Below are 27,128 nucleotides of genomic sequence, written 5' to 3' on the forward strand. Positions count from 1 at the left end.
TCGATCTTATATTGTTTGATGACCGCGAATAAAGGCTTCATATAGATGTTAAATATTATAGGGCTAACTGCCGAGCCTTGTGGGATGCCATGTGAGATGGTAGAGAAGGTGGATTGGAAGGGAGGGAGGGACACAGCTTGTTCTCTACCCTGAAGGAAGGACTCAAACCGCCCAAGGGCATTACCTGCAACCCCTACCTCTCTCAGCCTGTCCAGCAGAATACCATGGTTCACAGTGTCGAAGGCGGCAGACAGGTCAAACAGGATCAAAACCCCTGCATGTCCCCTGTCTGCCCGCCAACGTAGCTCATCCAGCACGGTCACCAGGGCCGTTTCGGTGCCATGAGCTGGCCGGAAGCCAAACTGAACATCCTTCAAGAGCTTGTGCTGTTCTAGGTGTCTAGAGAGGGTTCCTGCCACCACCCGCTCTACAATTTTTGCTGGATAAGGTAGTAGCGAGATGGGCCTAAAGTTCTTAAGGCATTCAGGATCAAGGGTGGGCTTCTTCAGTAAGGGGGTCACCACCGCTTGTTTCTACTGGGGTGGAACCACTCCAGTATAAGCGACTGGTTCCACACCAGCCGGAGCATAGGGAAGAGCTCAAGCTCGAACTCCTTCCAGATTTTTAGTGGAATCGGGTCAAGCGGAGACCCAGAAGTAATACCCAAGGCCACTTCCCTGAAGTCCTCTGCAGACACCTGCGCGAATTCCACAAGGGACTCAACTCCTCCCCGTTCATGAACGGCCCCAAGAGTCGACAGGCTGCCACAATCAGCTACTGCCAGGATTTGTTGCTGCTCCACCCCCAGATCACCAATAATCAGTTTGATTTTATCCTGAAAGAACCTGGCTAGGTTCTCACAGAGTTCCTGGGAGGGGGGGAATTCATCCTTGGCACACTCTGGGCTAATAAGGCTATTCAAAATATTAAAAATGCTACGAGAGCTATTCGGGGATGCTTTAAGATTAATGATTGGAATTTCATGTGCACTGTGGAAGGTGTTGTTTCTCACACTTGCATTGCAGGTGGAGAAGCTTTCTTTAGGCAAATTAATGTCTTTGTTTTAGCAGCTAGGTGAGGAGAGAAGAAGTTACAATTACATGGCTTACTTGTGGAATTTTAGTTTACGAACTGAACATCATCTGCGCCAGCTTGTCACCCACGTACAACGTACACGACAGCCATTTTAGGTATCATGGTGTCCCTGTCCACGATCGATCGCCAGCGCGCTCCTCTGACCCTGCAGGCATCCTCCGCGCACCCTGGCTCCCCCCTCCCTCCCTCACATGAGCATAACCCTTCTCCTCCTGCATGACCCTGTCCTTGGAAAATCACGCCCGCGCCTGACCAGCACCTCCTCTCCTTCCATGAATACCCCTCTGTTGATAAGCCATCCCTCCGCGTTCAATTGTCCACGCGGCATGAATACCACTCCTTTGATGACCCCTTCCCCCGAGTCCGACTGTCCACACAGATCCGAGGCCATCGCCTAAGCCGGGAGATACCATTTACTGCCCCTTATTGTATGAAGTCACTCCTCTTCAAAGGACCCACTATTGATCATGGCCTCCCCACCCCAGGGGATATGATCAGGCGCACACATCCTAAGAATCGGCAGAACACTCAGCTGCGTGATGACCCCCTCCTCTTATCAGCAGGTTGAGGACCTCTATTGTGGAGGCATGTGGGGTGGGATTGACACGAGGATTACGGGGATGTCTTTTTCCTTACTTCACAATATCTTGATTGTAATAAAGAAAGGTCACATGCCATAAACCAGTGTATAAGAGGCCAGGCCTCAGAGAGGCTGTTAGAGCACCTCGAGACGATACCTTGTTGTCTGATCTGATGTGTTCTGCTCCGAGGGAATAAAACTTCTGTTTCCTGCCTTCTGGTCTCCGGCGCCTGCCTCATTGCTTGGTAATTTGAATGGTACAAAGGCGGTTAGCGCCGGGCAAATCTTGAAAAAGGTCATAGCCCTACCCTTTTTCCACATACTCATTAACGTAGGGATGTCATCTTGGAAAAAGAGTAGGGATAGATTTAAATGCTCTTCATTCACCAACCCTCGATGCAGAGACATTTGGACTCTTGCTTCTTGATTGTCTGAATTCTTCTTCTTAAGCTAATAGTCCTGTTCATGTTGCACCGTCTGAATTGGGTGCGTAGGTTTGGCACCATGCTGTTTCCTTTGTGTTTCTATACCCTCGTGTTGAGGTGTGTTTATGTTCAGTTATTTTTGGCTTTGTAATAAACCTAATTAACTTTCCTCAATTGTCCATTGATTATTATGTATCAGTAACTGGTGTTTCTATTTTGACTGTGCCTTAATGATTCTCTCCCCTTCACACTTTCATGCTGCTTAAAAGACTCATTGGAAAGTTCCAGAACAAATTGAAACAGCCCTTTAACTAGCAACAGGGATACAAAATATAGCTAGAGCTTGGAGTTAGTGGTAAATGATATGAAGGGATGGTTGCAAATGGGTGATTGTGGGATTAGGGCGGTAAGGAAATGGGCCCCCTTCTATGTATATGTATATATGTATGCACACACAAACACACACACACACACACACACATACATGTTTGCTTAAAAGGCTTACATCTAGCCGTGTACGTAAATAACTATGCATGTATATTTAGATATCAATACACACATATGTATGAAGTAAGAGTTAAGCATTTTAACAAAATAATACTGCCTTGCAATGATATGGAGAAGGACAAATTATTGTGTGAGGCAAGGTGCAGTGTGACAGCGAGAGAAATAGGTCAAAGGAGATTGTAAAAGCATAATTGAAAATTAGTGACAGGGTGGAAGAGAAAAAGTAGAAGAGATGATTGACAGTGGGAATAGATAGAAAGACAAAGGCTGGAAGAAGAATGGAGAGAACATAGAATGATCAGAAATAATGGAAAGAAAGATGAGAAGCGAGAGGGAGGAAAGAAATACAAAAAGAAAGAGCAGTGGAAAAGGGAAATTTGAGTACACAGAGAGAAGTGGAGTGCATAAATTGTGAGGCTAAGAGAACAAAGGTGATGTGAGCAGACAGAAAATAAAAAAGAAAAGGGAAATATATTGGAATAAGAGAATGGAAACATGAGAAAGAACTGGCGAGGAGAATATAATTATTTTTGAAGGAGACAAAAGAAGCAAGGAAAAGGATGGGAAGCATGAGGTAGAAATAAGATATGGAGAAAGGGAGAGGGAAGTTTTGTACATAGAGTAATTATACGCAGACATGGAAAGGGCAATCAGAAAGGATCAGAGCTAAGCTCTGAGGTGAAGCAGAAGGGGGGACGAGAAAAAGCAGGAAAAACATAATATGAGAGGGATGGTGTAAAAGAGAGAGTGGAAACATTGATGGAGGAAAGATAGTGAAAGTAATGAAGTTGATGATGAATGCAGATAGGAGCTGAGAGACCTGTAAGCATAGTGCTGCACTGGGTGCACTGGTGTTCAGAGGAGCGAAGGGCTCACTATCCAAATTATGACTGTCTTTAATATATTTTCTTTGTTTGCATTAGGCCATGACATGACACCCTTGCTACACCACTGCTCTACCAGGGATTTTACCAGGGATGGGACGGGGCCACACGCACACATACACACTCACTCACATCCCTGCATTCCCACATGCACATTCACAACATTCACTAACAAATGCACATACATTCATACATACATGCACGAAATATAAACAAGAACGTATCTTCACTGTAGAGGGGGAAGTCTCGGAGGTCAGCAGCACCAACCCTCTTGGGACGGCAGCCTTCCCTCATAGGAGGGAAAGCAGCAGTACCTCACTCGTCATAGAGTGGGATGGGTCACTGAGATTGCTGAAATGGGGGTCTCTAGCTGGAAATGGTATACACCCTGTCTAAGTTGGAACCCTTCCGTCAGAGGGAAGCCTCAGAGGTCCCAGGAGGGTTGGGACTCCAGCCTTCCCTCATAGGAGGGAAGGCAGCAGTACATCACTCATCACAGAGTGGGATTTGGTTAGTGAGACTGCTGAAATTGGGGTTTCCAGTTGGCAGTGGTATACACCCTTAGTAGGGACACTTCCTTCTAGTCAGGATAAAGGGGATTACACACCCAAGATAACCCCTGCTAAACCCCTTGGTAGCTTGGCGCAAGCAGTCAGGCCTATCTCAGAGGCAACGTGTAAAGCATTGTACATAACACACACACAGTAACACAGTGAAAACACTATCTTTATCTAAACCAAACAAGACAAAACGGCAAAAATTCAACATACCTAACTGAATATATGATTTTTAAATGGTTTATGCAATTCTGCCCCAAGAAAACTAGGGATGTGGTGATTTTACTCAAAGGACCTTCATATGCTTCAAAATTCACAAGGCAAAACAGCCACCAAGGAGGGAAGCATCGGAAATCACAGCGATGCATGAGTTCCCGAGCCCTTAGGGGGGCGATGGGTCAGTTCTGCTGCACGCAGGTGAATTGTTGTGTCCACTCCAGATTGTAAGAGGAAAAAATGTGTCAAAATCCCATGCGGGCATTTAACAGTAATATTTTTTTAATATTACTATCAAATGCCCGCATGGTAGATTGCCATGACACCACATCCCACATAACTGGTGCCTATCCTCTAAGCATCTATTTACATATTCCTAGTGAAGTTAGTGAGAATAGCTGAAGAGGAGGAGGTTGGCGGCTTCAGATCAGTCACGAATAATGGCTTCTCTTTAATACCACCTTTTCCAACTCAATACAGAATGGGTATGTCATTAATGGTGACTGAGCCTACCCCAGCCAGTAACTAGAATAGACATTCACGTCTTCCTAAAAAGCAAATAAAAAAACTAAAGGCCTCCACTTAAAGAGAGTTTTTTCCTTGTAAGTAGCAGACAATGCTGGTTTCACCTGCCTGGCAAGGCAGACCCTGATAGGGGTCTGCATCAAGATAGCCACATACAATATAACAGACAGCCATGATGTACTTAGGGTGGGGCACCGGTGTTGGATAGACCTCCACCTATGACAGACTGCCGGCAGACTAGGCCTCAACTTTTAGTACCTATAAACTCTGCGAACCAGAGTTACTGGTAATGCTCTTACTAGTAACTCTGGGATGTGGAATTACCGGAATTACAAAGTATACACCCAGGCCTTAGGAATAAACCTTTACATGGAAAGGGAAGCTGCTAGTCATGTAGAAATGGAGTTTCATGAATGTATGGTAAGATTAATTGTCCCAGCCAAAATATAAATGGCCTGCTTCATCTTCATCTTTTGGTGTCTACATTTAATTTGCATTTGCACATTCCTTAAAAACCCTACTACCTTATTTAAGCGTCAGTGAGGGAACATACACTCATCAACAAAGTTCAATTTCGTTTATAAAAAGAATATTATTATTAAAATAAAAAGTATTAATACAACTCGGTTTTTAGATATGTTCATCCCAGAAGTATAAATGTTTTCTCTTTTTCTTTTTGACCCTTAATGTATCACGAAAACGACTGCATCATGTGGCTGTAGCTGCCAATAGTGAAGTACTTCTACAGGGAGTTTAGGGACTGGGGGAATATAGGCATTTTGGGGACCCGTATAGCCTTATTGCGCCACTGATGGATACATTTTCGTTTATGCTTAACTATCTAACGTGTCCTGCGGACTATTTTATATATAAATATTTCAGTCTAAATTGATCCATAATTCAGTATTGTTTTCAGCATACCACTAAATACTTATCAATTACTTTACGCTACTGCATACACTGTGAGAGCAGTAGCAGAAAAAAAGTTTTGAACGAACCTGATACTTCCTCCTTGTTCATTTCCACTTCAAACTCTGCAGTAATATGCGACACTTCCTTGGCAGGTGATTTGCGACCTCGTCGTTTTTTCATAGAAGAGTCACACTTCAAGTTCACGAAAGTTACCTGACAATTATCATTGCACGGGGATTGACCTCCTGCGTATAATAGAAACAACAAAAAAAACAGTTTGTACGAGAACTGGTGTGATCATATTTCGCAAAAATGAGTGAAGGGTTGCTTTCGAGTTAGTCAGTTTTACTTTTTACATTTATTGCATTCTAGCCATCTTCTTGCGGATAAAAACTAACACAAAATATCAATTTCTAATGTAAAATATCGAGTATGACGGTTAATTAGATCCTATTGTTCTGATGGCTTTTATTGCACCACATAGTTCAGACTTGGAGTGGTGTACTTCTTGCATACGTTAATAGAGTGGTATCAATTTTTTTGGGGATTTTGAGTGCTTGAACTGACCTTTAACTGATAAGATGTGCTAAGCAACTATTATGGCATTTGGTAACAAACATGATAATTTACCAGTTAGTTAGGTAAACTTTGATGCAACTTTTGTTTTTTTTGGGGGGGCGTTAGGTGGCGCACAGGCAGTATGGCCGCACGCTAGTGAGGCTCTTGCAGCCTGGTGCATTTATCCAGCATTTATCCTCGTTCGCAGCACAACTATGACAGAAACCTTTTAGTGAGAGGTTGCGGAGGGCTTGCTGGGGCTCCTGTGTAAAATTCAGGCGATTTGGGCCAGAGTTGCACCTGTCGTACCCGAAAGAAGAATCCGCAGAGAGTGAGGGGGTGATCGCAGCGGAGCGCTGTGCTCGCTCTAAGCCCTGCGCGAGCCCGCGGCCTGCCACGAGGAATCCAGGCCCCAGGGAAAGACCCGACTTGCTGCACTGTAAGGAGAGGGCACGCATCGCACAACGACAGAGCGCACAGCAAAAGAGGCGTGCGGGAGCCCTGATTGCCTACTGCCTACAGAGGGAACTGCCCGCTTTTACTACTTGCAGCGGAGCGCGGGGTAGAGGAGGCTGGAGGGTGGCGCTGAAGCTGCCTGTGACCGAGTGATGGCGGCGGCCATTGTCTATACCACACCGGATGATGCTGCGAGTGTGCCGGAGTGACGAGCTGTCTATGCGCATGGTAGTGCCCTGATATCCTGTGTTACGGAGCCCGCTAATGAAACAGATTGCGGCTGCCGGCATTGTAAGCGGCAACACCATGAACCTGTTTTGTGGTGAAATGCACAGAGGTCCAGGACCCCCTGGTGAGCCCCTTCTGAGTGCTGGCGTGGGTGCGAGAGGGAAGCGGCCAATACCCCTTTGACCTGGAGTGAGAGACATCGGCTGTGCTGGGCTACGAGGCGGCAGGCAGGGGGCTGGGAGACCGCTCGCCTCTGTGTGGGACTCACACAGGGGAGGCCGCCCCGCCACTTGCAACCAAGGCCCGCGCTTGAGGGGCATAGCGAGGGAGCCCAGCATTGGCCTTATAGCACATATGCACAAGCACTGCCGCCGGTATCATGAGAGTGGGCAGGTCGGTCCTGCGGAGATACAGTACTGAGGGGCTGGAGCTCTGGTAAAGAGTGCATGAGGAACTGGGGGCGTGGCTTCACCGAGCTGCAAATGGCTGCTTGTTGAAGCGGCTCCGCCGGCTTAGGCTAAAACATCCGTTAAAAATCCGTACATGACATGAGTGGCTGTGGTCCAGTGCCACGAGGGAGCCAAGAATAGTGGTCTGGAGATTGTGCGAGATCCTCAGTTTGTAATTCTCCCCAGAGATCACATAAAGTATAACTGCGAAACAGCGGCCTGCCGACTCACCGACAGGAGTGGAGTCGGGGACCTGGCGTAGGGACGGCCGCCGGAGGGCGAGACACCGAAGGCGGAGGTTGGCCCATGATTGTGATGCTGATCGACAGGGGCAGGTCGGAGATCGCACCCCGGGCCGCCCATCCTTACAATAGCGGCAAAGTGTTGGAACTGTGGCCGTGTTGCCAGGCTGCGCTGACCGCCAGCGTGGGGGCAGCTGCGGAGCCTAAGATTGCAGGGGACGAGCCTGCCGCCGCAGAAAATCTGGAGGTACTGAGAGCTGCCAGGTGCTGCGACCCGGGGGACAGAGGCACCAGCTGCTACTCGCCGGTGTCCCCTTGAATGCGGTAAGAACGCAGTGGAGGACGCTCACTCGGGCGTGCAGTCCCCTGAGGAGGCGGCCGCTTTGGGGGTGTTGATGCAGAGCGGGGGAGCCAGAGACCTGCGCTGACCCAAGGTGAGGTGAGAGGCGCTAGCTGAGAGTGCCCAGCATTGAAAATAGACCAACGAAATCCGGAGGCTTGTGCCCGGCACCTGCGGGCTATGTAGGGCAGAGGAAGCTCCATATGTGCGTAGCAGTGTGAAGAAAGGTGAAAGTTACCGGAGTGGCTGCCATTTTGTGGGGAGTGACTGGGCCTGTAATAAGACCTCAGATTGGAGTTTGTCACTGCTGCGGGGACGGATTGCGCAGGCTGGATTATAAAACTGCGGCATAATACTGCAGTATATGCCCTAGCCTATTGTCACCCAAAAGTAGGCCACAAAAATGGAGGGCATTGGTGTGTCTTGGCAGACAGACCGATCACGAGGCTGAGAACTGCTCTGGGGGAGCGAAAGGAGCGTGCGTATACCAGTGGCACCAGGACTGTGCGACACTGAGGATTTCTCAGATCAGCTGGGGCTCTGTGAAATTAGCCAGAGGCACTGAGAGTGGCGGTGCGAACGCCTGGAATACCACATAACTGTGCATGAAGAGCCTGTGGGGTTACTGTGGTGGCAACCAGAGGGGACGTGGCTAAACCAGCGGCCTTGATCGGATGCTAACGGAAATACACTGGTCTGGGCACTGGTGGGGCTGCCAAGGCCATGAGGCCGTGTCCGCGCTCCCTGCTGCTGTGTGATATAGAGATAAGCAGTGACCCTGCCAGAAGGTACGCAGACGGCAAGCGGGACGCTCTTTATAACCTGATGGCAACTGTATGGACGATACCCCTGGCTGGGGAGGGGAGAATTGCTAGTGGCTGGACGGATTTTGCGGCCTCTACTGGGAAGCCACGGAATATAGCACCTTATCTACATTGCCCACAAGAGTGGATTGGTGAGTGAACGGCCTAGACATGGGGAAGCTGGAAACACGTCAGCCCAAAATAAATTTTGAGAAGAAACCTGGAAAGAACGCGGGTGCTGACGGCAGACAGCAGGAATAGCCTGGGGATGACATGATACTGCAGCCACCAGAAGACGATATACGTGCCATGTTTAAGGATTTGAAAACAAGTCTCCAAGGCATAGATTCTAAAATAGACTCGCTAGCAGAGAAATTGGACAGGATCACGCAACGGATGGAGAAACAAGAGGGGAGTATAAGTGTGATGGAGACGAGAATCACGGACACAGAGGAAGGCCAGCTGGAATTCGACAAGAAACTGCGAGACATGGATGGTGTACTTCAACCTATAAAACAAAAGAACGAGGATTTGGAAGCGAGATCAAGGAGAAATAACTTTTGTATTACTGGGGTTGCGGAAACTACAGATATACAAAATATGGAGAAGTATATCGAAGAAATGATGCGCGACCTCTTTGGATCAGATCTATCCGAAATGTTCCTCATTGAACGAGCGCACCGTGCATTGGGTCCAAGGCCGAGGCCAGGAGCCCCACCGAGACCAATTCTCGCCAGAATTCTAAACTACAGGGATAGAGACACAATCCTGAGACTCGCTAGGGAAAAGTGGGGGGGGGGGGTATTCAGTGCAAAGGGAACAATATAGCATTTTACCCGGACTTTACACTCCAAGTGCAGGCTGCTCGCAGGGAGTTCATTTCTGCAACGAAAATCTTCCAACAAATTGGTACCAGATACACATTGATCTATCCAGCCAAATTGAGAGTTCAGGGGCATGGGAAGCCCACGTTCTTTACTGATGTTAAGGCCTGTGAGAAGTTGGCCTGATATGTGATGTCCACTATTCTAGTGGGCACCATGTATCAGTCCCAACAACCCTTATGGTGATGGTTGTAAAGTCCACCTTATAGACCAGCTATCCTAGTGGTAGCATGGACAAAGCAGTCTTAGGCTAATACTTCAGAGAGCATGTGAAGCCAATTGTTTTTACCAATAATAACCACTTCAATACCGGATGAAAGGACACCACACAAGGTATATATGAAATATATATGTATTTATTACTAACACAACCCCTCTGCACTCTTTATGATGTCAGAGTTCGAGATACAGCACAAGTGACTCAATAAGCATACTATAAGTTGCACAAATACAATTCTGCCCTAGGGGCCTCACGAACCATATACTAAATAAGTGGTATAAGAACCACTTCAGAACAGGTGAATAGACCTAGGGCCTAGGGAATTGCTGGAACTACACTGAACAACCACAGGTTAGGAAGTAGGAGTCTCACAGGATGCGTGTGCAGTGTCTAAACACACACGCGAGTTCTCATAGACTTTCAATGGGAACATAAAAGTTAGAAACTAGTTTATTTCGGACAGTCCGGGTGGACTTGCGGGGAAACCCAGTTAAAACAGGACACTTGGATAGTTATTATGCACAGGAGCACCGGAGTACTCGAGTTACCTCACCCAGGGAAGCCGGGTGCATAGGTGTGAAGTCGTCGGGTTTCGTCGTCGATTCCTATGGAGAGCTGCAAGAAGATGCTGCAGGCGGCCAGGAGGAAGATGTCCGGATGGATCCAAGGGTGGATCAGAGAAGTGAAGAACCTGAAAGCAGAGGGGACAGAGTCTGCGTTACTAGCCAGTGACCAGGAAGGAACCAGGCGATGTTGAGCTGCATAAAGGTGAAGAAGTGAAGCTTGTCTCTTCAGCCATGTGGAACAGGAGGCGTCAACGTCGACCAGGCGCTGAATACGGACTGTCCCACGAATGCTCTCGCTGTTGGCGGTGTCGGCTTCCGGATTGGAGTCAACAAGCCTTGGCAAAGGCAACCCACGCAGGAAGTGAAGATCAGCTTCTTGTACAGATCAGCAAGGTCTGTGGAGCTTCCACTTTACAGGAAAGCAAGAGCAAGCCCAGAGCAACCAGGCAAGCAGCATTGTTTCAAAATGGAGTCTTCAAGATGGCCACTAGCCAGCGTGCAAGCAACCGCGAAGATGCCTCAAGAGGAAATGCAAGAGCAGGCCCCACGCGGCACTCGTGGAGTGTGGAGGGCTGAGCTTCTGTGCACTTAAGACTCGGGGTTGGGGCTTCTCAAGTCCAAATGCAAAACTTCGAGGATGCCTCAGAAGCGGCACAAATTTAGCAAAGAGCAAAACGGCCAGGTGTCCGGTCCCACGTCTCTTGTGTCTGCCATGAGTCTCAGCTTTGCTGGAAGTGTGGGTCGGGTTGGAGAAGTCTGGAAGTCCAGTCCTGTGAAGCAGGGTCGTCGGGATCCTTCGGGAGCGTCGACCAAGCAAACCGGCAATTCGCTATGTGGTGCCTGTTTGCACAGGGTGGTCACTCCTTGACCACAAGGGAGATTCTTCAGTCTTCAAGTTGCAGTAGAATGTCGAAGGTCCAGAATTTTGTTTCAGAGTTTCAGTTCAGGGTAACCTAAAGTCTCTAGAATCAGCTCCGAGCTTTATACAAATTAAAGGGGCTGGATTACCTGCTAGGTCCCTCCTATGGGTGGGACCAGGGAAGGTGGTGGTTACACCCCTTTCCCTTTGTCCAGTTGTGCACCAGAGCTGGGACTGGAGTGCCCCAGCAACTGTTTTGAACCGGGCTATGCATGGAGCACCTTGTGTGCCCCAGGCAGTGTCTCATTTCATTCAACCCACCCTGCCCCAATACACTATGGCCAAGGCAGGATATCTATTGTCCAAGCCTCCCTCGCTGGAAGGGCTCCCAGCTGCAGGAGGTCAGACTTGTGTCTGTGGCAGCAGCATCCATTTTGTGATTCTGAGGCTCTGTTTAACTTTAACCAGGTAAAGCTACAACTACAGGTCTTCTCCCTCTAGAAGGGTGGAATGCTACCCCCGTCGCCAGAACTGGCGAGGGGGTAGTATTCCAAAGCATATGACACCTTACATGACATGTTTCGATAAAGCCAAACCAAAGTTAGCATTAACCGCAAGGATTATAATGAACTTAAGAGTATATGGTATGGCTATATCATAGAACAGCTATAAGGACATGGTTCCGAAAGCTTCAGACAGGCTCAGATCATGCTAGAGCACCACTTCACATAAAACCAAGCACTCTGCCTTCAGGATTGTTAAGGCTTGCCATAGGAGAGACTTATAGGTGTATATGTGTCTATATGTAATGGTAGGTATGGGGATACTATACCTAAGCAAGGGGTGATTACATGACCTTGCACCAGCTGAGTGATCAGCCAGTTGTGTCAATGTGGATGGCCAGCCAGGGGTGGCATAATACATGCTGCAGCCCCTGGTAGGCTTTGGTTGCACCTATGCCCAGGATACCTATGGTACACTATTCAGGGGCTCATAAGGTGACCCAATATCAAATTGGAGATGTACCTAAAGTACATGGAGTCCATTTTACAGTGAGAGTAGATAGCCTGGGGCCCTGATTAGCAGGATCCCAGGCCAACTAAGTCAAAAACCAGCTAAACACTAGGCAAAAAGTTGGGGTAACCATATAGTCAGATATCCACCTTCCTACAAGGCTGCCCTTACATACACCAAGCAGCTGGCGAAAGAACAGAAACAGAACGCACCATTGTCGGAATCACAGACAGATCGGACTCTCAGCGACAATGACTGATATTGATGGGCCTGATCGATGGACTTGCAGATAAGTGTCTTCGTGGTTATGTGGATTGTGTTGGGGGGAGTCTCTGGGACAACTGCATTCTTGATAGGACATTTGTATGTGCTATGCCTGTGGAGCAACAGGATGAACTACATTATCAGTTATACTGTGTGAACGGCCTTGTGGCACAGTGGGCCACGGCTGGCTTTCGTAAGCTCGGCTACCCTTCCAAAAGTGTAGGGGAGTATAGCCGGTGGACTCATGCACACTTTATGGGATGACTGCCAAGTTGTTATCATTGTGGATTCATACGTTATGGTTTTCGGGGTTGGGGTGGGAGTATACACGACCTGATTGGGGGGTTGGTGTGGGAAGGGGGTGGAGAGAGATTTACTGTGGTGTATTGGAACTGCCGCGTACTGCATTGCAATGTAAACTTAGATTGAGAATGTGTAACGCTGATAGAGTCACCGGTGTATGCAGGCAAGCTAGCTGGATCTGCGAAGGTATAGGCACTGTTTATTGCTATGGACCCTAGTGCGCAGAAGGCTCACAAGACCTCGCTTAAATGCATATCCTGGAATGTAAGGGGACTAAACGATCGTAGGAAAGTCAGATTAGTCCAGTCCTACCTCCAGAGACGTGAAGTTGAAATATGTCTTGTGGGAGCGCAGGTTTGATATACAGGCAAGGAGGCTGGATTTATTTTCCAAATAAATGCTTTTTATTATCAGAAGTAACAGGGGTTTGTGCAGGGGTTTGGGATTCAAGACCGTGTTCTCTCGGTTCTCCTTTGGTTGGTGTCTTCGGTGAGCCAGATGAAGAGGAAGAAGGTGATGTTTCTGGTTCTTCTTCTTCTGGGTCCAAGGTGTCTCCCCGGAGGCTCATAAGAGAGGGAAAGAAGGAGCCGTCAGCACACCAGTATTGCTTTAATTTTGTAAAGATGACCCGTCAACACACCACAAAAGTGCGCAATCTTGGGTTTCTTCTGGGTATATTTGTGCCATGGGAAGGTTTTTTTTATAAGTGCCTAGGATTTTGGGACAAGTGTGTGTGTGTGTGGGGGGGGGGGCGGGTTTTGTTATAGCAATCCCTTTTCCTAAAATAAATAGTACGACTGACATAGCAGATACGCGTTAACCAATGAGGCCACACAGCAATATCCTCTCCTTTCTCTGGCCCAGTCAAATGCAGGAAAAGTTAAACATGGAATCCAAAAACATAAACTTAATGTCCCTTGCACCGAACACCATACATGGACCTATGATTGTTTGTAACAGTGCACTTAAACGGCAATGCACTCTTTTCCCGCGTTCCCCCCTCTGTTTCCCTTGTGACACTGGCACTCACTGGCTCTGCCGCAACTCTCCAGAGTTGTGGCCACTCTTCCGCGTCCTTCGGAGGATTCAACCACTCCTCGCACCAACTCTCGTCCTGTCCCACGTCTTGTTTGGTCAGGATTCCTGCACTCCTTGGTTCTCCTTTGGTCGGCTCCCCGTCTTCTTTCGCGCCTTCTCCAGTCCTCGGGTCTCCTTCGGTCGGCTCTGCGTCCTCTTCAGGTCGTTCTAGCAAAGTCCTTCCTCCGATTACCGAGCCACTGGGTTGCCCACCTTCCTTCTTGAGATACAGAGAGCTTCCGGGGTAACCTCCTCCTACTTCCTGGTTCGCCCAGTCAGCTCTCTGTGGAGAGACATAATACCGGCATGGATTTTCTCCTTCTCCTGGATCCTGCGTGGTGTTATTGGAGTGGGACCCTGGCTTTTGAAGGGGAGGAACGGCCCACGGTGTTACGCTAGTGAGTCCTTCCCATGCCCTTCTGAGACTTGGGAACCTCTTCGATGGCACCTTTCTGAATCATGTGTCGAATTTGTTGATAGAGCTCATTGAGGTGAGCCTTTTGATACCATGTCCAGCACCCAACGGTCCGTGGTCATTGAAGACCAATTGGAAAACAAAAGGGAGATTCGACCTCCAACTTTGAGCGGGGGAGGCAAGTCATTGCTTCTTAGAAGCGTAGCCTCTGTAGGAAGACTTTCCTCTGTAAGACTTGGTAGACTGTTGCCGATAGGACTGCTGTGACTGGGAGGAACATCTCTGATTTCCTTGGCCGTAGGAGCGGTACTGGTTGGATCCGCCGCGAAAAGAAGAGGAGGTGCCCCGTCCACGCACTACAAATAGGCTGCTTGCGAAACTGCAAAGCGCCTAAGGCACGAGCAGTCTCGGTGTCTTTTTTGATGGTTTGAAGTGCGTCGTCCACATGCTGCCAAAAAGCGATTCACCGTCATAGGGCATGTCGAGGATTTTAGCCTGAACCTCCGTGTTGTAATTTGACAGTGATCAGGTTAGCGTTCAGCTTTGCTACACGAATTTCCTCTTATCTTGACCATGATTTTCGGGGGCCATTTTGAGAACACTGGCGTCCATTTTGTATGAACGCGCTGCCTCGTGGTCAGCATGCCATTTTGTCCTTTCTCTGTACCACTGACCACCTAACTTGCCCAGCAACAGGCTATTTTTAGTACTGGTCAAGCTTGCACATGCGTAGTTAAACCCTCTGTACTAGTGGACAGTCATTACTTAGGAATGTTCCCCAAAACTGACCAGTAGTGTTATAACTCCTCCCATGAGTTGGCGGTGTTCCAAAAATGCCCTTATATGTACCTAAACTGATCAAATGTGTTCCGCCTACTCTTTTTATTACCGTAAACCTGTATAAAAGAGGTCTCGCACCGATGTTCGATGTGATACTTCTTGCATTGCCGAAGGGTGCAGTAAGAATGTACCACCACCCCATGGGGTCCTAATAAACTTGTCTTTTGCATTTCTAGTTTCCGTGCCAACTTCTGTTTTATGGTGTCAAGCAGTTTTGCAGAATATGTAGGTCTGGAGAACCCGATACCACAAATTGGCGACCACGAAGGGACTCATCGGCGACTCGGATGCCCGAAGGAGAGGTCGTGACAAAGGATTGGAAACTCGCCATGGACACGTACGTTGCCACTGAGTGACCCGAGGCTTGGCACCCACGGTGTTTTCCTCCTTTCCTTCTGATCTGACCTTCCAGGTGGCGCCGTTCTCGACTGAGATCCTGATCGTACGAGTTGTCGTACAGTGCCTGTTTGGCTGATTCGATTAAGGAACTTGGCAGTTGGAACTTGGATACTTGAGAATTTCGTAAGCTTGTGATTGGTAAGATAGTCTACGGACGCTTACTGTGGCTTTTTGGATTTGTTTTCAGTTAGCTAACATTTGGTTCTATGATTTGAGTTATATGTGCAGTGCACTTCACATAGGCAGGCAATGTAGAGATATTTCTCTAATTTTGAATTTGTTTGAACGGCACATCTTGTGTGAAGTATATTAAGTGCCATTTTTGTAATATCGCGTTTCCGTGATATTCTGACATGCCTGTTTTAAGCACACTTCGAGGAATGTGCTGTCTTGGAGGAGGTACCAGTTATCGATTAAATAAATCTCAGCCGGCTCCCCCAGAGGGGACACTTAATCGTGAAATGTACGTTAAATTTGGCCTTCCCCCTATTATGTACAGTACATTGTGGCACAAGTATACCAAATCCGATCACGAATTGCAATGGCCACTACATGGGTCGTTTGATCTACGAAAGGTTCAGTATGTGGAGCAATGTTTGTTTCAGCGCAGGTCTAGACAGGATATGTTTGATTGTGTACGTATGTGGGAGAAAGCGGTGCGTGAGAGAATGAAGCGTGAACAAGCCTTGGCGGACAAAGAGCAGCGAAAGGCTGCTCGTGATAAAGATTTACAGCTGGAGGAAAAAGAGTTGCAGGAAAAGAAAGAGAGGGAGGCACGGGAACGTAATTTGCAAATGAATGGTCAATTCCCTATTCGACGTCCTCTTTGTCCTGGCCTTACTAATAAATCTGATGATTTTTCATTATTAGACCGTTGCCGGTCTCCATAAGTTCCACCTACGGCCCGACTGAGGATTCGGATGGAGACGATCATGGGGGTAGTCGTACTAGGCTAAGTGCTGGCCGAGCTGCGGAATTGCGTAGTTTTGCTTGAAAACTTAATCTTAAGTCGATAACTAATTCAAAGATTGATGACCACATGCGTAAGTGGTCTGAGCAAGAACGGTTGTATTTCTTGAGCCATTTTGGAGATGAAGTTGTAGAACGATTTAGAAAGTATTCAACTGATTTGGAGCCTAAGGATGTATCAGTTGGTCGTGAGAATATGCGTAAAGGTCTTTTTGTTCTTACAGATGCGGATCTGTTTTTTCAACTGTTGGTCCAGCTACGGGATGAGGCGTCAAGACTACGGGAGGCGAAAAAGGCATCAGATGCGCCTGCGCCGGGATCAAAGGAGAAATCCAAAGAGTGTCCTGTCTTTGGAGCAGATAAGAGTTCTACAGTCCATGTTATGCCTATGCGTGAAGCTGCACCTTTATATGTCCCTCCTAAAGGGCAAGGTACAGATAATGACAAATTGTCTGTGGATGCAAAGGGTTATTTTATATATAATTGGGTTTATACACCGTGGAACAGAACAGATGTTATGGCACTTAAGGCTGCTCTGCCTGACCCTCGTAAGAATCCGGCAGCTTTCTATGAAGGAGTGGAAGGGGCTATTTCTTCGTGTGTTATGACATTAGTTGATATTGATCTTTTCTTTGGGTTAATATTGCCTCCCGATATTTGGAGGGTGATTCGTAAGTTCGATGATCAAGCGATCCTGGGGGCGGATTGGAAAACTTTATCTCAAGCTGATTTGGATAGGGAGCCCGCATGTAAGCCATGCCAATTAATTTTAGATCTCCCGGCGGCTATTTTGAATAAGTTAAAAATGCTTGTTCCTCCTAAAAAGATTGATTGGACCATGTTAGCCTCTTGTAAGCAGAAGGCGGATGAGTCGGTTTCTGTCTTCTTCTCACGTTTTGAGGAAGCATTTCATGATTACAGTGGGCAATTATTAACAGAGGACACGGGTAGGCATTTATTCGTTTGACAAGTATGTAGCAAATCTCCTACCGGAGATTGCAAAACGTTTAAAGACTAGTGAAAGTTCCTGGACCACGGCGACACCTGCTTCTTTATGGACTATGGCTCAGTATTATGAGCGACAGGAATTGGAGGCTAAAGAAAGTACTGATAAGAAAGCGAAGGAATTAAAGACGAAAGTGATGTTGGCTCAGGTTTATGCTGCACAACCGAGAGGGAATGATAGAGGTAGGCGTGGATCATAAGGTACGTCTTCTGTTCGTACCGACATTTCTGAGGATCAGTGTGCATACTGTAAAACGTTTGGACATTGGGCCTCAGACTGTCCGGTGCTTCGAGAACAACGTAATCAGCGTGGTCGAGGAGGTGGAAGGACACGGAGGGGTGGAGCGAGCGGTCGTGGTAGGTTTGAAGCGAGGGGTCGTGGTCAGGCTGATCATAATACTTTTGATCGACGGAATCAGTATCAGATAGCGGAGGGTGAGATTGCAGAATCTCAGGATTATGTACATGCATAGGATTGATTAGGATGGGGTGTGGAATCGGTTGAAGTACCAGTAGATCAAAGAGGTCCATATGTATCAGCGGACGTTTTGGGTTCTACTGGTTGATACAGGAGCTACTCGTAGTGCTCTGTCTAAACACTTGGTTCCAAGGGCTCCCCTGTCTGGTGAAATGATTACATTGATAGGGTTCGATGGAACACCCTCTCTTAGCCCATTGTCACAACCCCTTACATTTCACATTGACAAATTTCTTGCCCCGTGCCCGTTTTTGTTGTCACCAAACACTCCAGACAATATTATGGGAATAGATATGCTTCAATATTTTCGAGCAACAATACGCTGCGCTCCTGAAGGGGTGCGGGTTATTTTGAATGACAATTACCCAGATGTAGAGAGATTGTGCCCCATGCAAGAGATCGAGGCGTTAGCCTCTCTCCCAAAAACGTTATGGGCTACTTCGGACACGGATGTTGGACAGATGATTATCCCTCCCATTCGCATCACTGTGAAGGAGGGAGCGTCTCTGCCTCGTGTACCACAGTATAAAATTTCCAGGGAAGGTGAAGTTGCTTTAACGCATATTGTACATGATTTGATTATTGCAGGCATGGTAGAGGAAGTTCCCTATAATGTCTGTAATAGCCCTATTCTTCCGATTTTAAAGAAAGATACTGATGACAAAATCTATCGGTTTATTATTGATTTGAGAGAAATTAACAAGATAGTAGTGCCCCAATACCCAGTGCTGTCTGATATTACCACCCTACTTACTTTGATTCCGCCCACAGCCACTACCTTCACCGTCATAGACCTGAAAAATGCTTTCTTTTCCATTCCCATCCATCCTGATAGCCGATTTCTGTTTGGCTTCACATTAAATAATAAATCGTATAGATTTTGTCGAGTTCCTCAAGGTTATACTGAAAGTCCTAGCATTTATAGCCAGGCTCTGATGATGATATTTTACTTGCAGCAGACACGCAGGAGCAATGTGAGGAGAGTAGTCTTGCTTTGCTTTCTTTTCTTGCCCACAATAATCACAAGGTTTCGAGGAAAAAGCTCCAATATTGTAGACCAAAGGTGACCTACCTCGGTCATCTTTTGTCTAAGGAGGGACGTGCATTGACATCTGATCGAATCCAAGCGATTTTAGATACACCAGTCCCCCGCACTCAGAGAGGTGTTCGTGCTTTCATAGGTTTAACGTCTTTTTGTAGGCAGTGGATAATGGGGTTTTCACACATTATAAAACCTTTGTTAGCATTATTGTCCAAAACTACACCGATTCCCCTTGAATGGACAGATGAATGTCAGAATGCTTTTGAACAATTGAGACAAGACCTTTGTTCTGCACCAGTACTAGGTACACCAGATTATACGAAGATTTTTACATTATACGTACACGAGAAGGATGGGTGTGCATTGTCAGTCCTAGTGCAGACACACGGGGATAAACAGAGACCGTGTGAGTATTTCTCGGCAGTACTTGACCCCGTAGCACGAGGATTACCTGGGTGTTTTTGAGCAGTCGCAGCAATAGCAGTGGCTATACGACAGAGTGAGGGAATAGTTTTGTCACATAAATTGTTGGTGTTAGTTCCCCATGCGGTAGATGCTCTGTTAAATCAAACAAAGACCCAGTACTTAACAAGTGCACGTTTAACAGGATATGAGCTAATGCTGTTGGCGCCACATATCACACTAAAGAGATGTGCTACTCTGAACCCTGCTACTTTATTGCCGTATCCAGTTGCTGAGGGCCGGGAGGAAGAACACCATGATTGTGTTTTCCTGACTGAAGAACAAACAAAGGGTCGTATTGACTTACAGGATACGCCACTTCCAGATGTAGATGGAGAACTGTGGGTTGACGGATCGTGTTTAAGGTTGCCAGATGGTACAACTTCTGCAGCATATGCGATCACGACACTTAAGACAGTGGTAGAAGCAGCACGAATACCACAGAAATCGGCCCAAGCAGCGGAATTGATAGCCTTAACAAGAGCATGTGAATTATTTGCTGGTTTATGTGTGAACATCTACACTGATAGCCGGTACGCCTTTGGAGTAGCGCATGATTTTGGTCTACTCTAGAGAGAGCGAGGGTTTTTGACTTCACACGGAGTGCACATTATGCATGGAGAACTAGTGCGTGATCTCCTGAATGCGCTACTATGCCCAAAGAAAGTGGCGATAATTAAATGCAGTGCACATAAGAAAGTGACGGACAAAGTAGGACAAGGAAATGCTAAGGTTTTGCTCAAAGAGTACTTCCCACGCTATAGTGTTTGTAAATTTCTCTGGAGTGATAATGGTCCTCATTTTGTTGGGAAAATTGTGGAATACGTCATGAAGGGATTGGAAATTCAGCAAAAGTTTCATGCTGTATTCCATCCGCAGTCAGCAGGTCTGGTGGAAAGGTATAATGCTACTCTGAAAACTGAAGCTAGCAAAGATCGTGGCATCTACGTCTTTGAAATGGCGAGATGCTCTGCCTCTAGCATTGCTATCTATTAGATCAGTGCCCCATTCCCGAACTAGCCTCACACCTTATGAAGTGGTGTTTGGAAGGCCTATGAATATATGGGGAGTTCCTAAGCCTCGGTTGTTACATGATGTGCCTTGTATAATGATGAATGATAATTTGGCACGATTAACAAATGATTTACTTTCTATTCATCAACAGGTTCGAGAAGCGCTCCCCGACAATTCCATTGGAGAGGCTCATAATCTTGGTCCTGGCGACCATGTTATGATCCGGTCCTTTGAGAGAACCAGCAGCTTGGAGCCGAGGTGGCGTGGCCCTGAGCAGGTGTTGCTGGCGACTCGAACGGCTGTGCGAGTCACGAACAAGAAGCGATGGGTGCATTCTACTCATTGTCGTCGTGTCTCTCCGGATCTGGTGAACCCCACTGTGCTGTCTGATTATCGAGACATCTTGGACGAAGAGAAGAGCCCAGCTGTTACGTCTACTGAATCGGAGGGAGCCTTCCCGGACCACACTGTCTCTGGTGGAGAGCGATATAATCTATGGCCAAGAAAAGCAGTTGTTTTGTGCGAGGCTGGTTGAGTTACCGCTCCAGGTTTGTGAAACGGAAGCCGGGAATATCAAGGGGGGGGGTCAGTTCTGCCAAGTGTAGCGACACCCGTCTTGAATCTCGGAGAAGAAACCAACGGCTACCTCGGAGCTCAGCACTCATATTTTTATTTTTTAGTTGCTTTCTTTTTGAGACATTTGTATTTTGAACTACGATGCGGAATATGAGAATTCTTGGTGCAGTACTTTTCGTTATGACCATAGTGGTGATAGCGGTAATAGCTTGGGTGGTAGAACGACTGGTTCCGGCAAGAGAATATTTATTGCCTACTACCCCAATTCCATCCGAACATTTTCATTTCACTTTGCCCTATCATGAAGAACGACATAGACAGACTTATCTAAATAACAGGGTCATTCAAATTTTACATCACACCCATAATATGACGAACACTTCGAACTGTTGGGTATGTGGAATGTTGCCTGGACATCAAAAGAAAGGAGGCACTCCGCTTATTTCTCTCCCGTTCTCTCACAATGGTTCTTGTAATGCTTGGTACACTCTTCTGTTCACTTTGAGATGGCCGACGAAAGGTGGATTACTTTTTCGGCTCAATAAAGTATGTTATAATGATCGAGGTGGTTACCCGCAAGCAGAAGGAACTAAATTTGAATGGGAAGAATATCGACCAGATAATGTATCTTCGCCTCGAGTTTATACGAATCAGAGAAATGTAAATATGTCTAGTCTGCACGTGATTACAGTTATTGATACTAAAGCTGATTTATGTGTCCGAAATAAAGGTACAATCCCAGTTGGAAGAAGTGAATGTAATACTACTCTCACCTTTGACACTCCAAATGGTATTACCTTTGTGGCTTCACGAAACACTTACTTTATTTGTGGAAATAAAGGTTATCACCGTCTCCCTATAGGATGCTTAGGAACATGTTATATATCTTTTGTATTACCTCCTGTGTTTATTGTCCCGCCTATGTATCATAACGATTTTGTGTTATACCATGATTTTATACTAAATAGAGTGAAGAGAACATTAGCAATTGACGAAATTGACCAGACGGATACCTCCCTGCAGCAATATGTTGATTTCAATTTAGGCCTCTTTTCATTTGTTGGTGCTGCTCTAAATAGCAGAAAGATCAGACGACTGACACGTGTTGTGGAAGCCGTTGCTAATGAGACCGTTTTTGCTTTAGGGAATTTGACTGAGGAACTTCAAATTACCAGAATTGTAACGCTCCAGAACTGAATGGTTCTAGACGTAGTGTTAGCTGATCGTGGGGGTGCATGTCGCATTATCGGAAGTAGTTGCTGCGTGTATGTACCTGATAATCCACCTTCTGTATATGATGCTATTTCTAAATTGCACAAAATAGCTGCTCAAACACATCCTGATAATGGTACCTGGACACTTTCGGGTTGATTTTGGACGTTGCTCAGTACTTGGGGTTGGAAACTATTGACAATTTTATGTATAATAATTGGGATACTCTTCTTTCTATGCCTATGTATTCAGTGTGGCCCTATGTTATGTTCTATGTGCATTTCTGCTTGTATTCCATCCAAACGAGCTATTGTCAAGAATGAGCAAATGATCAATAGAGAAATAACCAATATTATGTCAATCAATATTGACGATGAATACCCTGATTACGTCCATTATGAGGTAGCGTCAGCTAAACGCTAAAAGGGTCGTCTGTCGTAATTTGACAGTGATCAGGTTAGCGTTCAGCTTTGCTACACGAATTTCCTCTTATCTTGACCATGATGTTCGGGGGCCATATTGAGAACACTGGCGTCCATTTTGTATGAACGCGCTGCCTCGTGGCCAGCATGCCCTTTTGTCCTTTCTCTGTACCACTGACCACCTAACTTGCCCAGCAACAGGCTATTTTTAGTACCGGTCAAGCTTGCATATGCGTAGTTAAACCCTCTGTACTAGTGGACAGTCATTACTTAGGAATGTTCCCAAAAACTGACCAGTAGTGTTATAACTCCTACCATGAGTTGGCTGTGTTCCAAAAATGCCCTTATATGTACCTAAACTGAGCAAATGTGTTCTGCCTACTCTTTTTATTACCGTAAACCTGTATAAAAGAGGTCTCGCACCGATGTTCGGTGTGATACTTCTTGCATTGCCGAAGGGTGCTGTAAGAATGTACCACCACCCCATGGGGTCCTAATAAACTTGTCTTTTGCATTTCTAGTTTCCGTGCCAACTTCTGTTTTATGGTGTCAAGCAGTTTTGCAGAATATGTAGGCCTGGAGAACCCGATACCCATCCTGGCGAAAAGAGGTGGAACAAAGCCAGCCCTGATGACGTAAAACGGCTGTCCCCGCAAGCTGACGAAAACCTGTGCACGCAATGTCCACAGAGCAGTCGATAATCTCTGATGACGCTCTCTCTCCATCCTGAAGAATCTTGAGAGCCTCTGCTCTGGAGGACTCAGGAATGAGGTCGATAAAAGAAGACATATCCGACCACATCTGGCGGTCATAGTGCCCCAGAATGGCCAGAGAATTTGCAGCCCTCACGGTGGTGGAAGCCATAGTGAACATTTTTTGTCCAATGGCATCAAGACGACGTCCCTCACGGTCAGGAGGAGCGGTAATAGGAGAAGACGGATTCATGGAACGGCGCGGTGCGGCCTGGGTGATCACGGAATCGGGTTTAGGCTGCACCACCAGGTAAGCTGGAGAACCCTGGGGCGCCCGATATTTCTTCTCCAAACGAGGAAAAAGCGCCGGAATAGAATTTGGCGTCTGCATCATTTTGACACCCTCGTTCCAAATGAAGTCAATTATGGGCACTGCCCGGACCTGTTTAAAAGTTTGACTCTTGAAATCATAAAGAAAATAGTCCTCATCCTTCAGAACCATAGGAAGCTTAAAGCGCTGCGCCGCTCGTTCCATAAGTTGGTGAAAAACAACTATATCCACAGGAGGGGAATCCCCTGGACCCGAAGGTGGCGGAGACGGTGTCTGTATCTGATAATCGTCCCAATCCGCCATGTTCCCATCATCATCATCAACTTCGCCGTCTTCCCGTTCTGGGAGAACGTCATCATCCTCATAAACCGTTGCAGCTGGCTCTGGCAGTGTAGTAGAGGGAGGAGCTGCTGTAGTTGCAGGCACCCTAGGTTGAGGAGACCCCTGGTGAGACGGTGGAAAACGTCTATTATAATCCTCTAACATGTATTGGAGATTAGAAATGAGGGAGAGCGGTATTTGTGCTTTGGGAACCTGAGCAGAAGGTTCCTCCTCATGGAAGTAAGGATCTTCCTGATCATCCTCATAGTCCTGACATTTATAACCAGCTCCGAAGGGCTTCGAGCTGCCCGGAATTATCATCTTCCTCCTCATCAGAAACAGAGTCATGCCTGAACACGTGGCAAAAAGAGGCGATGGAGGCTGAGAGTGACGTGGAATCGGAAGCGGATCCAAAGGCACCTGTCAACGTTGGTGCATAAGGTCAACAGCAGGAGCCCCAGAACCGGATGATGAAATTGGCACCAGAGGCAATGATGCGTCCCTGCTCAGGTCGAAGTTGACTAGTTTTTAGAAGGAGGCAGAAAGAGAAGTAGCTTATCTACAATTATTTTTTATTTCATTATTTGGTAATTAATTTTTAATAATGATTATTTATTTGTATTTATCATCAATGTAATTGTAAATTAATTAGTAACTGGTTAATATTTATTGGTATTGTTAATTAATTTATTGTTATTTAATAAGTACATTATTATTTATATAAAGTTTTTTTTTAATTATTAGTACGTTATTTTAACCCCTACGCTATCCAGTACTTTCCCTACTGTTGCACCCTCTGGAGTTTGAATAGTAATTTTTACCCCTACACTATCCAACACTTTACCTACTGTTGCACCCTCTGGAGTTGGAATAGTAATTTTAACCCCTACGCTATCCAACACTTTCCCTACTGTTGCACCCTCTGGAGTTGGAATAGTAATTTTAACCCCTACGCCATCCAACACTTTTCCTACTGTGGCTCCCTCTGGAGTTGGAATAGTAATTTTTACCCCTACGCTATCCAACACTTTCCCTACTGTTGCACTCTCTGGAGTTGTAATAGTAATTTTTACCCCTACGCTATCCAACACTTTTCCTACTGTGGCTCCCTCTGGAGTTGGAATAGTAATTTTTACCCCTACGCTATCCAACACGTTCGCTACTGTTGCATTCTCTGGAGTGGAAATAGAAATTTTTACCCCTACGCTATCCAATATTTACTGTTTCAGTTAATGTAGTGTATAATTTATTTAAACATCATTTTTTAATTTGTTATATATAGTGCTGATAATTTTATTTATATTATTGTTGTATGTGTATGTATGCATTTATAATATATAAAATGTTTTTTAACGATTTATAAGTTATTATCATAATTAATTGTAAATATTTTTAAGTATATATATTCAATTTTATATGTAGATGTTCACTTTTTTACATTAAATGTATTACTTATAATTTTAAACATATTTTTAAGTGTTATTTTAAATTTATGTATTATTTATTTATTTATTTTTAAACATTTAAAGAATACGATATTTTCAAAAAGGATATTTTTGACGATATTTTGTTCCCGATATTTTTGTACTTACCATGATGTAGAAAGGATTTTGATATACTGCCTCTGATATTTTTGACGTCAATATTTTTGACGTCAATATTATGTCAGTAATTAATTAAAAAGGAAGGTTTGAGAATGCAAAAGGCTTTTTTTTTGCCAGGGCGAAATGGTAGTTTAAAAGTGCACAAACAGGCTGCAATGTTAAGCCTGAGACGTGTATAAAACACAGTGTTGGAAAAACGTTACAATTTAAATAATAAATTTGTGCCTGAGAATAAGAGAGAATATGCTTTTCTAGGTAAAATACTTGTTTCTAGTTGTGTGTTTTTTCTGAATAGAGTCTTGTCCTGATGAAGGTGAAATTATAACAAACCGAAACGCTGCGTCGACAACTTTGCACTTTTGAGATAATTTTGCACTTATGTAATTTTTTGTGTTCAATAAGTTTATTATTTTAAAAACTATAAGAAGTAGTTAAATACAATACATAGTGATACAATCGAAATCCATAGACAAAGTATTGATGAGTAAATCAAGTACAAATAATTCCCTCAAAACAACATAAATGTAAAATATAAGAAACTCATACAGGGAATATCTGTGAGCCAACGTGTCCGTAAAAAGGTATCACTATCATGAATGGAAGAAGTAAAAAGAGAGAAAAAGGAAAAAAAAGAAGAGAGAAGTATCCGAAAAGAATAGAGAGAACAGAGAAAAGAGACCCACCAGGGGAGGTCTAGAGAGGACCAAATGCCTACCAGGGGAGACATGGATGCGGGAGCAAGCAGACTGCCGGGAAACATCCAATATTCAAGTTAAAAATAACAACCCAAGAATAGCGGGAAAAGTAGGTGATATTTAAAAAGGGTAATAAAGGAAGCAGAGCAATGTAGAAAAAGAGCAAAAGAAAAATGAAAAGGTCGTAAGAGGACTATGGGTTAAGTAAAAAATAAAAGCGCAATAGTAAGAAAAATGTCAGTGTATTTGTTTCCTTTTTTTCCATTTAGTTGTCTGTTTGCTTTTTAGATTGCCTTCTTTTTATGATGATTGCTTGCTTATATATTTCATGATGTTTTCATTTTTCTTACTATTGCACTTTTGTAATTTTGTCAACTTTGCACATTTGAGACTGAGACAATTTTGATTTCTGTAATTTTAATATGCTCTTTATGTGTTTTGGCACATTTTTATACTGTTTCAATGTATGATCCTATATTATTGTTATCAAATATTTGACATGATGATTTGTAATAAACTGTGTACATTTTTTAAGAAAAACACTGTCGTTTGAATTTTGAATTGTATGTTTGATTGTACTCAAATTGTATATTGTTCTATAATGTGGTCAGTTGCTTGAGTAACGAGGGGTTCACACAGGAGGCTCTTACAAATACTGATTTCTGGGACTTTTGTTAGTTCTTCTTC

The 27,128-nt window shown here is 45.4% G+C and overlaps 1 protein-coding gene across 2 annotated transcripts in view; it reads right to left on the reverse strand.

The window, feature by feature from the left end:
* The window catches only part of SCUBE1 (signal peptide, CUB domain and EGF like domain containing 1), a 1,931,683-nt gene that overhangs the window by 322,294 nt on the left and 1,582,261 nt on the right, over positions 1-27,128 (reverse strand). For both annotated transcript variants that reach the window (XM_086922270.1, XM_086922262.1), the window contains one exon: positions 5,788-5,946. In XM_086922270.1, the coding sequence (XP_086778396.1) occupies positions 5,788-5,946 (159 nt within the window). The remainder of the gene's footprint in view (positions 1-5,787; positions 5,947-27,128) is intronic.

The sequence above is a fragment of the Lissotriton vulgaris genome, chromosome 1_1 (genome assembly GCF_964263255.1).
Source record: "Lissotriton vulgaris chromosome 1_1, aLisVul1.2, whole genome shotgun sequence".
In the NCBI taxonomy this organism is placed as follows: domain Eukaryota; kingdom Metazoa; phylum Chordata; class Amphibia; order Caudata; family Salamandridae; genus Lissotriton; species Lissotriton vulgaris.